The sequence below is a fragment of the Benincasa hispida genome, chromosome 9 (assembly GCF_009727055.1).
Source record: "Benincasa hispida cultivar B227 chromosome 9, ASM972705v1, whole genome shotgun sequence".
NCBI lineage: Eukaryota > Viridiplantae > Streptophyta > Magnoliopsida > Cucurbitales > Cucurbitaceae > Benincasa > Benincasa hispida.
This window is the reverse complement of record NC_052357.1, coordinates 81179868-81194653: the sequence shown is the minus strand read 5'-3', so window position 1 is coordinate 81194653 and position 14786 is coordinate 81179868. Positions and strand designations below refer to the sequence as shown.

General features: G+C 31.3%; 1 protein-coding gene across 1 annotated transcript; it reads left to right on the top strand.

Moving 5' to 3' along the window:
• The first annotated feature begins 5879 nt into the window (after nt 1-5879).
• Nucleotides 5880-8999, top strand: LOC120087022 (glycosyltransferase BC10-like). Its single transcript, XM_039043864.1, has 2 exons — nt 5880-7045; nt 7841-8999. The coding sequence occupies exons 1-2, from the start codon at nt 6524-6526 to the stop codon at nt 8477-8479; spliced, it is 1161 nt and encodes a 386-aa protein (XP_038899792.1). The 5' UTR covers nt 5880-6523; the 3' UTR covers nt 8480-8999.
• Nucleotides 9000-14786: the final 5787 nt, after the last annotated feature.

The following is a 14786-nucleotide window of genomic DNA, read 5'->3' as shown; positions in this document are numbered from 1 at the left end:
GCATTATAAATTTGATAAATTAATTACAGTTTAATTAAGAAAGATGTAGAATTAATTGTAGTGGAATTAAAAAGGTCGGGTGTATTTTAGTATAAACAAAAAATCAATCCATGTATTTCAAGAGAATGATGTGGTTTGCTATTTATCGGTATGATAGTGTAATTACTGTACTTGAATAACCCTATTTTTATTGTGAGAAACAAATGGGGCTTGGAGTTCAAATTTGTTTGGGCCTTTTAGAGCCCGATGTTAGCTCAGCTAAGTCAGATACATTGGTTTCATTACGATATATCTTGTTAACTTTTTTAAAAAAACAAATTATTATTCCCATCTTCTGGTTAGATGAATCGGGTCCATTTATCTTATCTAACTAATTTTTTCTATTTTATTTTTTAATTTAGCATCAACCAGAGTTCGGTATTAAAAAAAGAAAAGAATTGGTAATTATAGCATCAACCAGCTTTTTCAAAATAAAGTTCTCTAACAATTTGCAGATGCCCATATTTCACTTTCTCACTCTTAATTCATTTATATGGAAAAGGAAAAGCTTCCTATGTTTAAAAATCTAAAAGTGAAGTAAATTTTGGACCTAATTTTGAAATTAATGTATCAAATTATTAAAGACGAGAAGCGTTGAATTTGAAATGAGGGTGAGAAGCGTAAACAATTGGTAATTATAGATGTAGCATGTATTCACAACCATTCATAATTTTCATCATGTAAACTACTTCCTTCAAAATCTCGTCCTATGTGTTTATTCACTTGTTTGAAACAAATGTATTATCTATTTCTTTGTTTTTTTTTTTTAAGGAATTTATGATTTCAATTTTGTGTTAATTGAGCGATAAATATTTCCTGGATTTATCTTTTCAACTTCATGTTTAAAAAGTTATCCAACTTTCATTTCAATAACAAAGAACACCAAGAAGTCATTGAATTTTCAAAATTTTATTTCAAGTTCGATATTTTTTTTAAAAAAAAAAATTACTAATATATTATACATAAAATTGAGAGTTGATGTGCCTATATACAATGTTTAAACCGCCGATTTCGATGAAAATATCAAGGTCTTTAAAAAAATTTCAATGGAAATATCCATAAAATGTCGATTTCGATGAATATTTCTAAAAAATTTCATATATATATATAAACAAATAAACATTTTATGATTTTTAAACAAGTTAACAAATAAATATTTTATGATTTTTAAACAAGTTAACACGTCTATTATTCATATTATATTTATATTAATGATATTCTATTCCTTATTTCTTTTATGTATCATGGATTTTTCTATGATACAAATGGAAATATCAATTCAATTCTCATACGATATGAAACATATGGATATCAACGAAAATATCGACAACTCAATGGAAATTTAAAACATAAAATTCAATTATGTTGTTGTATTAAAAAAAAAAACCCTCATTCTTGAGAAAAGTAAGAAGAGAATATAAGAGTGAAGAAAGAAAGGTATGAATGTCAACTCAAAAGGTATGAATATCAACTCATTGTCCATCTATAAAAAAAATTAGGGTATGTTTGGAAGTGATAGTTGGAGTAATGATTTTTTTTTTAAAAAAAAAGAGAGATTTAAGTACAATTGGTTTTGTAAAATTGGTTTTTAAACAATCAAATTTATGTTTAGTGCCAAACTCTTAAAAGTAATTTTCATATATAAAAATTGATTTTGAATTATTATGTTTGGTTCCAAAAATGACTTTAGAGTTACCCAATTAATCAAAATTGTATTTTCTGTTTGAGAAATTATTATTTAACTAAATAATTATGGTAATTTTATTATTAAATTTTATATGAATGGTTGAGATTTTGAGTTAACGTGAAAGTTTATAATAGATATTAAAGAAAATTCAAGACAAAATATAATTGTTGTTAAATTATCAATTTAATGACATGCAATGTCTGACATCTTTTGTTCTCATATTTAAAATTAAAAAAAAAAAAAATCCATAGATAGCTAACCAATAATATTTAACGAATTAGATAACCATTTTGAGATTGGTTTTGTAACGACCCGATGTTTTGAGTACTCTGATAAGGGTCGTTACTCATAATTACACACTTACATTCAAAACATTTTGACCATTGAGGAAAATAAATTTCATTAAAATAATAAAGACAGTTTTCCAAAATAAATAACAAATAAGTAAAACCTTTGTTCGGGACCCTAAAATAATGAAGAAGAAAAAACAACTTAAACAAATAAAATTTTGACCAACATTGAGTTTCAAATCAAAACTTTTAAATAGCTTGAAAACGTAAACTAAGCGGAAGCGATTTACATGTCCCATATGGCACGATCAAAGTCCCTCTTGTCACCCGTCGGTCCGTTCCTATCATTACCTGAAAAACATAAATTAAGAAAGGTTGAGTATAAAATACTCAGTAAGTGATACCATTATCGGGATCAGACTATGCATCTACGAGCAAAAAAAGATAGCCCGTGGCTCACATCGGTTTTTTATGATGAAAGGAAAACCAAAAGACGTACTATCTTGCCTTGAAACGCATGTCTAGTGGCCCGTAGACACACCGTCAAATATGATAATAACATGAACGCGAACCCATCAACTCACGCATGTCTAGCGGCCCGTAGGCATACCGTCAAACATGATAATAACATGAACGTAAACTTGTCGGTTCACGCATGTCTAGCGGCCTGTAGGCTCACCATCAAAACATGAAACATGAAAATAAGAGTAACATGAATGTAAACCTGTCGGCTCACGCATGTCTAGCGACCCGTAGGCACACCGTCAAACATGATAATAACATGAACATAAACCTGTCGGTTCACATATGTCTAGTGGCCCGTAGGCACACCGTTAAATATGATAATAACATGAATATAAACCTGTCGGTTTACGCATGTCTAGCGGCCCGTAGGCACACCGTCAAACATGAAACTAGACTAGGTCTTCTGAAATAAAACATGCGTTAAGGCGAGACAATAAACCACTCTACTGGTCTATTCATGCATCACATACATAATATCAGTACTGATTAGAAATTTGAACATGTTCATAATACTTATAACTGCCATACAACAAGCAAAACATAATGACAAACACAATCATGCTTCAGAGTCCACCAAGTAACTTTATAGGTCTAATCTAGGTCGCCTGGCACGAAGACACCGATAATAATATCACTTACTTCAACTTGGTCACAAAAGTCCACGCAAATAATTCCTTAAAACATTTGGAAAACTTGAATCAACCAAAGTTGTGCCTTGGTCCAAGACAAATTCCAAAATTTGATTCAATTAGCCAATCTGATCAAGAACTAAATCCAAAATCAATAACTTATTTTTTCCACTATTACTCTCAATTCAAAAGAATAACCAACCAACAACTTACCCAAAACTTATCGATCTTTACCAATTTTTTGCAAAACGAAAAATGGTCTAGCTTGATGGTCAATGCCTCAAAACTTCCAAATCTGGAATCCAAGATTTTTCTCAAGATTCCGACAAAGATCGGGCAGTGGCGGCTGATGGCGCGTCGGCTCGTGGCTACCATAGATAGGCAGCGGGTGTTGCTGTCGGACAACATAAATTGTTTAGGTTCGCGACTAGTAGTGAGGGTCTTGCATGAGGAGGGTTTGCGAGAGTGAGAGAGAGAGGAATTTCTAGTTTTACAGATTTTATTCAGCCGTGATTACGAACAAACCAGAGCTTCAAACAACGATCCAACCGTTCTATGAAACTCTATATGTCTCAAACAGATTGACCAAATTTGAGCACGATCCAACGGTTCAAACTCCCGCAATCGAAAATTTTGTTAAAGTTCCGCTAAAAACCGAATTGCTCTTTCCCCAATTTTTGGCATCTTTTCGCTCTCATTTAATTTCGAAAAAATCTCAATTCTTTTATTTTTTTTTCAAAATTTGAAAAGATAAATAAAATATTTTATAACAATATCTCCAATATCTCCAAAATCTCCAAAGATTCTATTAAATTTATAAATCAATTAACTTTTCAAATTATAATAATTTAGACTTCAAAAACCAAAATTAAAGAGCAGATCCATCAATTTAATACAAATTAAATCTTTCCAAATATTTAAATCAATTCAACACCACATGAAATTAATTATTTCTTTTAATTTATTTTTTTTTAAGTTGGCCCTAAAATCCAAAATCAAAGGGAAGCAAAATTCAATATTTTCAAGATAATCAATTCATATATCTAATCAATTAAATTCAATTTAAGCAATAAAAAATTTTCAATTATTTCAATTTAATCTCAATTTTTCAAATGAAAGGGAAATTTAAACTCAATAATTTTAGATAATTAATTTAAATTTTCCTAAAATTCGGGATGTTACAGATTCCAAGTTAATCACTTAACAAAAATCACCTATAAACTAATTTCTCCTAAATCAATTTAAAATGATTTTAGATTTTTTTAAAAATCAGTGTCAAACACCATCATTTTAAGGAAAAATGAAAATGTGATTTTGAACATCTCAAAATCACTCCTTAACGTACCCTTAGTATGGTTGGCTTAATCAACAAATAATTGACACATTGTTTTTTTTTTCGAACAAACCGTGAATTTGTGCTTAAAGAACTGTTCAAAAAATATTTGGTATGTATATAAACAAAATAAATAAGAATGACTACTATGTTTAGTAGAGGTTATATTGTTATATCCGGTATATATACTGTCAATTTACTAAATAAATGACCATATAAATACTGGATAAAATTTTTAAAAATGTACTATTGCCAACTCATTACCATTGTTACCACTATCCCAAGCTGTAATTTATTGTATTGATATATTTGAATATAAATAGAATAAATCATTTTTGAATCACAACAAGATTTCTGTTAAAATTTTTAAAGGTGGCACAGTTTTTTTTCCCCCTAAATGCATCTCTTAAAAAAAAATCCTCTATTTTTATAAATAGTTTTACATGCACTCGTTTTTACCAAAAAAATAAATCTTTAAAATGCTCTATTATTATTTTAGTTTACCTGTCCAAAAAATGTACCATTTAAAACCTAAAAATTGATTGCAAGATTGAATACTTTTGGATGATTTCTTTTTCTTCACATTATTGCTGTCATTGAAATGTTGTAATCAACGTATTGAATGGTTCATTTATTGTTATGTACCCTTGTGCTAAATTAGAAAAATCTACAAATAAAAGTCACCAATGATCAATTAAGTAGGTTTTTTCTTTTTTGTGGATGTCAAAAAGGAAGAGGAAATAAAAAATAAAAATAAGTCTTATTTTGTTTAGTAAGTTGACTGCCATTAAAATCTTCAATGAATGCTTAATTATTACATGGAACTTACTCCTTTTATGTACAAGTGTTTGCCAAAATTATTAAAGAAACTTTGGAAAAAATCAAAGTTATGCAACTAAATCTTGAAGTTGATCAATTAAAATTGAATATAATTTTAAACTTATATAATTAGATAAATTTAGACATTATTATTGATTTTTAACAACTTTTAAGAAATAGATTATAATATTAATATAGTGCATACTATTCTAATTCATTATTTGATATGTCAATAAATAATTTATTCATTTATTATATAGACCTCACATAATTTTTAATTGTTGTTTCTATGGCAAACAATGAATGGATAGTATGAAAAATTTTCCATATTATAGAGGTACTAGGAATTTTCTCCTATTTTTAACTTGAATATATTTTAAATCAAACTAAAATCATCTAAATAAAATTAATTTTCTCAAAATACTACCAAATTAAAGAAAAAACATAACATAATTTTTTTTGTAAATAATGAGTGAAAAATAGAAGAAAATTGATATTATTTTATTGGGAGAAAAAGCAATGGAAATGGTAAAGTAAGCCAGCAGGGAATAAAAGAGAAAAAAAGGTAAGAGTGGGGAGTTGGTTTTTGATTCATATCGAAAAAAATTCGATTCAAAGCAACAGAGAGCCGTAGGCGTAACTAACAAACGCCATTGTTTCCAATCTGTGTGGGCGCAAATTATGGAAACCAAAAACATTCTTCAAATTTCTCAGATCATATTTCTTTCTTCAATCTCTCGACCATTTCATTCCTTCTTCTCACTCTCATAACATCCACTTCCAACTCTTCTTCTTCTTCTTCTTCTTCTTCTTCTTCTTTCTGCCCAACTTTTACTTTTCATCGATTCACCGCCAAATTCTTCAACTGGGTTTTCATTTCATGTCAAGCACTCCGTCTCTGATCAACCCTTTTAAAGTGGGGTCTTATTCAAAACCCACCATGCAACACTTTTCCAATTCCCCCTGTCGATACCTTCTTTAACTTTATCAAAATCTTTTCAGTCTTCAGAGATTCCAACATTTCAGCGATTTCCCGCTTTCCTCGGCTTCCTCTTCCCTCCTGCAGATGAAAATCAGGACTTCTGGTGGGTTTTTCGTTAGAAGAAAAGCCGATCACCGGCATAGATTTGAAGGGTAGCGGTGCCCTTGGATTTTGGCTCGGTGAAGACCCACAAAGGGTGATTTCGATTCTAATCGAGAGATGCAATCGAAAGTTCTCCCACTGGAGGAAGGGAAAGACCCTGGACCTTTGAACCGGACCAACCAAGCTAGGCCGTTGCCCTTTAGATTACTTCAGTTGTTCGTGTTGTTTTTGGTTCTTTGCTTTGTATTTTCGGTTGTTAGTTTGTATACGATCCGTCGTTTTGGGATTGATAGCGCAGTGATGACGTTTAAGTCCAATTTCCTTCCCTGTTTGGAGGAATACAATTTCAGTTTGGGTCAGTGGATTAAGGCTCCGGTGGATTTGATGCATTCAATGACTGACGAGGAGTTGTTTTGGAGAGCATCGTTTTCACCTCACATTAAGAATTACCCTTTTGAAAGGGTTCCGAAAATTGCTTTTATGTTCTTGACTAAAGGTCCATTACCGCTTTCCCCACTTTGGGAGAGATTTCTGAACGGACATCAAACCCTCTTTTCAATTTATATTCACTCTCTGCCATCGTTCAAACCCAATTTTTCTCCTGCTTCTGTGTTTCATGGGAGACAAATTCCTAGCCAGGTATGTTTTGGTTTCATTCTGTTGTACATTAGTGCTACCAATGAAGTAATGGGATTGAATTTTGATCCAGATTGTGATTGAATTTATGATGGTTTTGCTTGTGCCAATAATTGCTTTATAAGCTCTTTTCAAATTCAGTTTGTTGTGCCACCTTGTTCTTTGAACTAATGATGGTTTTGTTCCTTTAATAAATCTGTCGAAACTGTTTAAAAACATGTTAATGACCTGAATGATGCTTGAATGAGCTTGTGATTGGCATTAGAATGGTAAAGTGGATTCTGAGTAAACCATATAAGCTTGTTGGCTTGAACAAGAAGTGCTGATCAGAATTTTTTCTACACAACACTTAAGCATGTTGGATTGCTGTTCTTTTTTCTTTTTTTAAAATCGCTCAAGGGAAGGAACAGTTGAAACATGGTTAACATATGGTTTTAACTGGTTTCAGAATGAATAGGAAAAGTCGTGAATGTGATCGGCACCTTTGAAATTTTTGTTCAACTCGAGTACTTTTCATTGTAGAAATGAAAACCTATGGTATGGCTAGAATGTTTCAACCCTTAAATGGTTGTCAAAATATTTTCAACTTGTGTGTTTTTTTGACATTTCTCTGAGTCTGCATATTATGATAAACAGAGTATATTAACTGTGATCCAACATTAATAACTTCGGTGCAAGTGCTGGCCATTTTTCATTTATTTATAATCTGTGTTCATCCTCAACTGTAGTTAACCCATCAAGCTTTTGATGTTATACATTTAGGAATACTGATAAATTTCTGTTGATTCTATGTGCCAGATTGCAGAATGGGGAAGAATGAGTATATGTGATGCAGAGAAAAGACTCCTAGCCAATGCGCTGCTTGACATCAACAATGAATGGTTCATTCTCCTCTCGGAATCATGCATTCCTCTCTACAATTTCAGTGTGATATACAACTACTTGAAGAAATCCAAATATAGCTTTATGGGTTCGTTCGACGACCTTGGCCCTTACGGGAGAGGACGATATAAGGACGCCATGGCACCAGAGGTAAACATCACAGAATGGCGTAAAGGCTCCCAATGGTTTGAAGTGAACCGTAAACTTGCAATCAACATAGTGCAAGACACCAAATTTTATAAGAAATTCAAACAATTCTGTCGACCGCCATGCTATGTCGACGAGCATTATTTCCCGACAATGCTCACAATAGAAGCAGGAAATGTTATAGCCAATAGAAGCCTCACGTGGGTGGACTGGTCAAGAGGAGGCCCTCACCCGGCGACGTTTGGAGGACGGGACATTACAGAAGAGTTGTTAACTAGAATTGTAAACGGTCAGAATTGCAGTTACAATGACGGCACCTCCTCCATTTGCTCTCTGTTTGCAAGAAAATTCGCACCAAGTACGTTGCAGCCTTTGCTACGTTTAGCACTGGACATGTTTGGATATTGAAGAATAATTTGCTTAAATGATCAGAATAGAGAAAGAGGGCATGAGGGGTAAGTAAAGTTCTAATCAATACAGTACAAATGTAGGCAACAGAAGACTAATTCTTTCAGGGCAAGCAGAGTAACCCAACAAACAATAGAAAAGAAGAAAATACATGTAATATCTTATTGCAGGGAGGGTTTCGAATGAATAAAAGATGCTGTGGAGTGAAGAATGCAAGATTCTTGAAGAGATGGGAATAATTAAATGATGTTATTTTAAAAGAGAGAAAGCGATGGGGGAAATGGATGGGACCTCACATTGGTTTGTATATTTTTAGAAGAAGTGAGCTTAGGCGTGGTGGAAGTGGAAGAGCACATGAGAAGCACTTTTGAAAAAGAAAAAGGCCTCACGCTTGGTTGTTACGTTATGTTATGTTATGTTATGTGTACATTCCAAACCCGCAAGCCTCCAAATACATACAACAGTTTTTGCATCTCAAGAGAGAACAAAACGTGAATCATTTTGATGGTTTTTTCTAAAAGGAATTCTTCAGAGCTTTTGTTGCTTTAACACAAGAAAGGAATGAATTCTAGTTATATTTCAACTTTTTTATAATTAATTAATCATAATTCAAATCACTTCTCGAATTTCGAATTATAAGATTTAATACTTTTTTTATAAAAAACTTTCTTGGTTCCAAACGTGAGGTATGTATGTGTTTCTCGTATTAGTTGAATTATATTCAGTTTGACTGTGCTCACCTTGTTGTAATTATGTAGTTTATTTTAGTACTAGAGAAAAAAATGTTTAAAAATACTGTAATTAATATATCAAATAGTGTTGTACGTTGTTTGACCCTAATAGTGTAACTATTTGAAAAGAAAAGATAAACAATAATTTGTGAAGTTTTAAAAAATGAAAGTTGTGATTGTCCATCCAAACATATCGTTATTTATATCTATGGTCAAAACACTTGCAACATAGTAAATAACATGACCATTCGTATATAAAAGAATATGTCACTTCGTATGTAACCATCTCAACCCGAATAATTATGATGAAGTACAAAATGGAAAGACAAAATGGGGATGTCAAGATTGAAAGAGAGAGGGAGAGGGAAAGAATAATTAACGTCAAGATTGAAAGGAAAAAAAGACAATACTTCATTAATGCAGCAAAGGAAGAAAGTGCATTAGAGACATGTAAACCTATTCATGAAAACTTAGAAACCAAATCTATTTCAAAACTTTCAAGACCAAACAAACATGTTCATGAAAAATCAATGATAAAAAGGGCAACTTTTACTTCTCTTTTATTTTTTTGATAAATATATTTTGTAATATTATGGGACAGTCGTAAGTATAACAATCATGTCCGACGTCTTAGAAAAATAGCACGATGTGCAAAATATAGATCCAATTCTCGAAATTTATGGACTATATCGCTGGTAGGATTCTATGAGTGATATTGTCTATTAAGAGATTATGAGAGATATAGTCTATTACTAATAAATTTTGCTATATTATCTACTTAATTATTATCCAAAGTGTCATCCATTGCAATTATCCCGACAAATATAACAATGAGACTCAAAAATTAGTAGATATAACATAATGCAAAAAAATTTACAAACATAGTAAAATTTTAGATTCAACTTTTACAACTATTAGTAATAGAATATATCATTAAAGGAGTCTATCCCTAGTGGGAGTCCATCATCAATAGAATCTATTGATAAATTTAACTATATTTGCAATTTTTTAAAAATATTATTTTATACTCTATATATTAGCCCTAAAAAGTGTCATCCATGATGACTACCCCTGATACTTATTAATTTATGGTGTTTTGGAATACATTTTCAAGTGTTTAATTTAAAAAATAAGTCATTTTGGAAGAAGTTTGAGTGTTTGACAACCACTCATAATAGTTTTTCGAGTATATTTTAATTAATTTTTATAAAAAAATGTTTAAATAAAAAATGAAAACTATTTTCTCCAATTAGTCCAAAAAGACCCGTAGTTTCAAGGAATAGTCAGATATATAATAGTAATTACACTATCATTTGAAAAAATAGCAATAGGCGGGATCCTTTTGAACTATAGCAAAATGTATGAATGTCACGTGAGTCCAATTTTTTGAAATCCTAAAATTCCCTCGTTCCTTTTATTGCAGTATAATTAATTTGTCATCTTTGTTAATGAGATTGTAATTAATTGCTCAACTATATATTGCAGACTTTCAACGTCAACTAAGATCATCATTTAAAGAGGATAATTTGCCATAAATCTTGTGATTTAATAGTTTTGAATTTTCGAATCAAATTTAATAGTTGTTTTGAATTTTTGAATCATGTACATCAACTAATTTTCAAATCTTGTTTTGAAATTTAAAATATCATATTATATTAATTATTTTAACTAAGATTTGTTATTTTTATTTTACTTTTTATTAATCAGATTTGTTATTTTTATTATACTTTTTATTAATCTTAATCAAGATTCATGGATTTTAAATTATTTTGAATGTTATATTTTTTATCATTTTGTTTCAAACCTAAAATATTAGAATATAACATGTAGCCCTAGCTTTCTTCATATTTTGCTTTCTTGTTAAGGTTGTTCAATGATTAAGGGTTTTGTTTAATGGTAAGTAGGATGAAAATAACTACTATCACGACTTCTGATTTATTGACGTTTATGTTGCTTCGAACACATCTTTTTAAATTTTCACCTTTTTTTACTAATTTTATTTTTTGTTCTCTACCGACGACAAGTCTACTTTGGAGGCTTGGTTTAATCGATCAAATTCAATGAAAGGCTCGACTTAATCGACTATCGACCAAGAGTTTAAGTCGCAAAATCTTTTCTTTCCAAAGTAATTCCTATTGAGTCATTGTTGGTATTAACTAGTTTGCCTTGGGGGTCTTAAACCCACATTGACAAATTTGATCAAGGAAGGATGTACTATCGTCGAATATTGTTTGTTTCTCTTTTGTTCATGAGACCTCCACGATTGACATAACACCACATCATAGTTTATTAGTAATTTCAATTGACGGTTTTTAATTGAAATTTTCTTACTCCAATCTAACTTGGTTTCTTTCTTCATAAATGCAATTATTTAGATAGTTTTTATCTGTCCACCCCTCACTTTCTAAACCAATATTTCAGGTCTAGAACAAGAAAATGTATTGTTACAGAAGTTTGGAGACTAAGGTCAAGTAAATATCTAGTTAGGAGTATTTGCACGTTTCCATCTTTGTTTTCTCCTAAAATATCTCCCTGTTTAAAATCATCAAATCATATTATTATTATTTGAATTTTTTTCAAATATCATTTTATTTGTTTGTTTTGATTTTTTAAATATTTTCAACTTATTTTATGTTTTTTGCATTTTGATTTTTTAATTAGTTTGAAAATTTTATAAAATTAATTTGAAAAATTTAGAGCGAAGAAAGACAACCAATCACATATAAAGTAGTAGGGTGGAGGAAATTATAGTTGCAATGATAGATCATATAGTGATTCTATTCACGACACCATTGTTAGGAGTTGAGGTCGGTGCGATGCAACCGATAGTGGTGTGAAACCAAGAATCTAATATTTTGAATCAATGAATCTCCTTAATATTTTGAATCAATGAATTGAAGATTACAAGTTTGTTCAAAACTAACAAACTAACTAGAGCTAATTAAAGAAATAAATTTTCTAGTTAAACTAACTATAGTTAATTAAAGAAGTAAATCTTCTAGTTACATCAAATAGTCTCTGTTTAATAATTAATAAGTCAATTACAATGTCATTTATATGATTGGATAGTTTAAACTTAAATTTATTTATTTTTATTTTTAATTTGTTTATATTTTTATAAATAAAATATTGATTTACTATTTACAAATGAAAAGTTAAAATCTATCATTCTTCTGGTTAGCCCTAGTTTCAACTCATGACTTTTGAGGACGTCATGGACCATCAAGAAAGGCCCATAACCTTCAAACGTTCTGGTAAACGGCATATAGACAGGTCTCTCTCGAATTTAGTCCTTATGATTTCCCCATTAAAAAATATAATTTAAAGAAATTGTATATACATAAAAGAATATTAAAGTAATGAAAAGCCCAAAGGGTGGTTTGGTAAATTGGTTCCTACATATTTTCTCTATTTCGAACTACTTTGGTTGTTTCACAATTTTTTTACGAAACCAGCAGCGGCCATTTGAGTGTCAGAGTATGAATATAACAGTAAATTTATCATAATTCATCGTGATTTAAATTTTTGAGTTGGCTGGTAATCCTAGCCTATGTGATCTGGGATTTTAATTAATTAAAGAAATATTATTGTGTGTTGTATGTGTCAGTATTATATTATAATTTTTTCTTTCAAAGTGAAAATAATAGAGTTATAAAACCGGCTTTAATATTTCACGAATAAATTGTGAATGACACATTTTTTTGTACCTCTAATTATTTTGAACGTTTATTCCGAATCACATATGAACAATGGATAAGACTGCTTATAGAGAAGGTAAGCTGTATATCCATGGAATTTGAAAATATTAATAAACATACTAAAATAATATAAATAATTGCATAATTTTGTTTTTTTTTTCTCCCAATTTCTATCCACTTATGCCATTATAAACAAATTTAATTTAAAATCTACTTATGAGTTATGAATTAAAGTATATTACATTGAATTCAAATTTAATTTTAGGTTATGCAATTTGAAAAAGAAGATCTTTCAATTTCTTCAAAGAGCAAAAAAAAAAAAAAACAAACAAACAAATCAAATGCTATTGTTAACATGAAATCGAGTTTATGATTAAATAACAGAATCTTTGAAATAATAAAAATGTAAAAATTAATTGAATGACATGTCTGGAATTGAGATTTAGCATGCACCCAAACAAAAAATAGGTCACCAAGTTAGTATTCTCGACTGTTTTATGACATAAATCGGAAAATTTCAAATTTTTATCTCAATTTGTAAAACATAACATATTATTTTTAACGTATTCTTTTAAAAAACTATAATAATTCTAATTCTCTTAAATTTGTAAAACTTACTACCAAAATACATATCATATTGTTGCTCAATTACTTATGAAATGGTATATTGTATGCATGTATATTGAATCTTGCTAACTTAACATCATTATTTAACATGTACATAGAATATGGATAACTTAAACGTTATCTTGAATATGGATAACTTAACAGATTATGTTTATATAATATGGATCGTATATGTGAAACTAAAATTGTACATAGAATAATTACCTTCCATTTCATAATGATGGTGAGAATATGATAGTGTAGTACAGTTACATTATTATGAACAACACAAAAATTCTATCAAATGACCGAACATGTGGCCATTCCAAAAAGAAAATTCACAAAATATATGTTTTCAGGTTGAAATATTAGGTGGTTAGTCTAGTGGGTCCGAGCAAGTAGGTGTGTGCAATATCGTAGCCGTTTCTCTTTTAGTACAACGAGGAAGAGGTTCGTCTTTTGTATGTTCGTGCCAATTATATCAATTAGGTCATATCTATGATCCTCAGTCAACCCTTCAATACCAAATATGGCCTAAACTACCTCCTTCCGACGTCCAAATTCCATCTCATATTTCTCGACTTGCCACGCAACGAGTTTGTCCGTGTGCACTGACTGCATATCAGCAGTTGATCACATGATGTCGATCATTTCATTCTGGAGAATTGATCAGTAGAGATGTCCATTAACCCACGGGGACGGGGGCGGGGAATCCTCGAATACACGGGGAATGAGGGAGGGAGTGGAATTTTTTTTTCCCCATTTACATTTCAGGGCTGGGGTCAGGGAATATATTCCCCGACCCTGGCCCCGACCTCGACCCCAACCCCTCCCCCCCCCCCCCGAGTATATATATATTATAAAACCCTAACCACTACAAAGTCTAGTCCCTTCCCTCACCTCACGCGACAATCAGCAGTGGCACGCCTCAGTCCTCACTCTCAGCCTCACTTCTTTTCGTTCACTTTTTCAAAGCCTCACTTCACAAATCGAATCGCCTCAGTCCTCACCCTCACTCCGCAGTCGCAGATCGCCTCAGTCCTCATTCTCACTACGCCTTCGGAGTTCGACCTTTCGCGAATTGCCTCACTTTTACACAGTGTCGACCGTCGAATCGAGTTCCTCTCCTACACAGTCACAGTCACCAGTTAGCCACCTCACCACCGCCTTATGTCACTCTCCCTCTCGCTCACGTCACAGGCCCACGGCATCGACTCGGTCACTCGAGTTCTCTTCTCAGTCTCACTTCTCATCTCACCTTCATGGCCTCAC

Coding starts and splice junctions, on each gene's coding strand:
- LOC120087022 (XM_039043864.1), top strand. CDS start 6,524: ATGCAATCGAAAGTTCTCCCACTGGAGGAAGGGAAAGACCCTGGACCT. Junction 7,046..7,840: donor GGAGACAAATTCCTAGCCAG/GTATGTTTTGGT, acceptor TCTATGTGCCAG/ATTGCAGAATGGGGAAGAAT.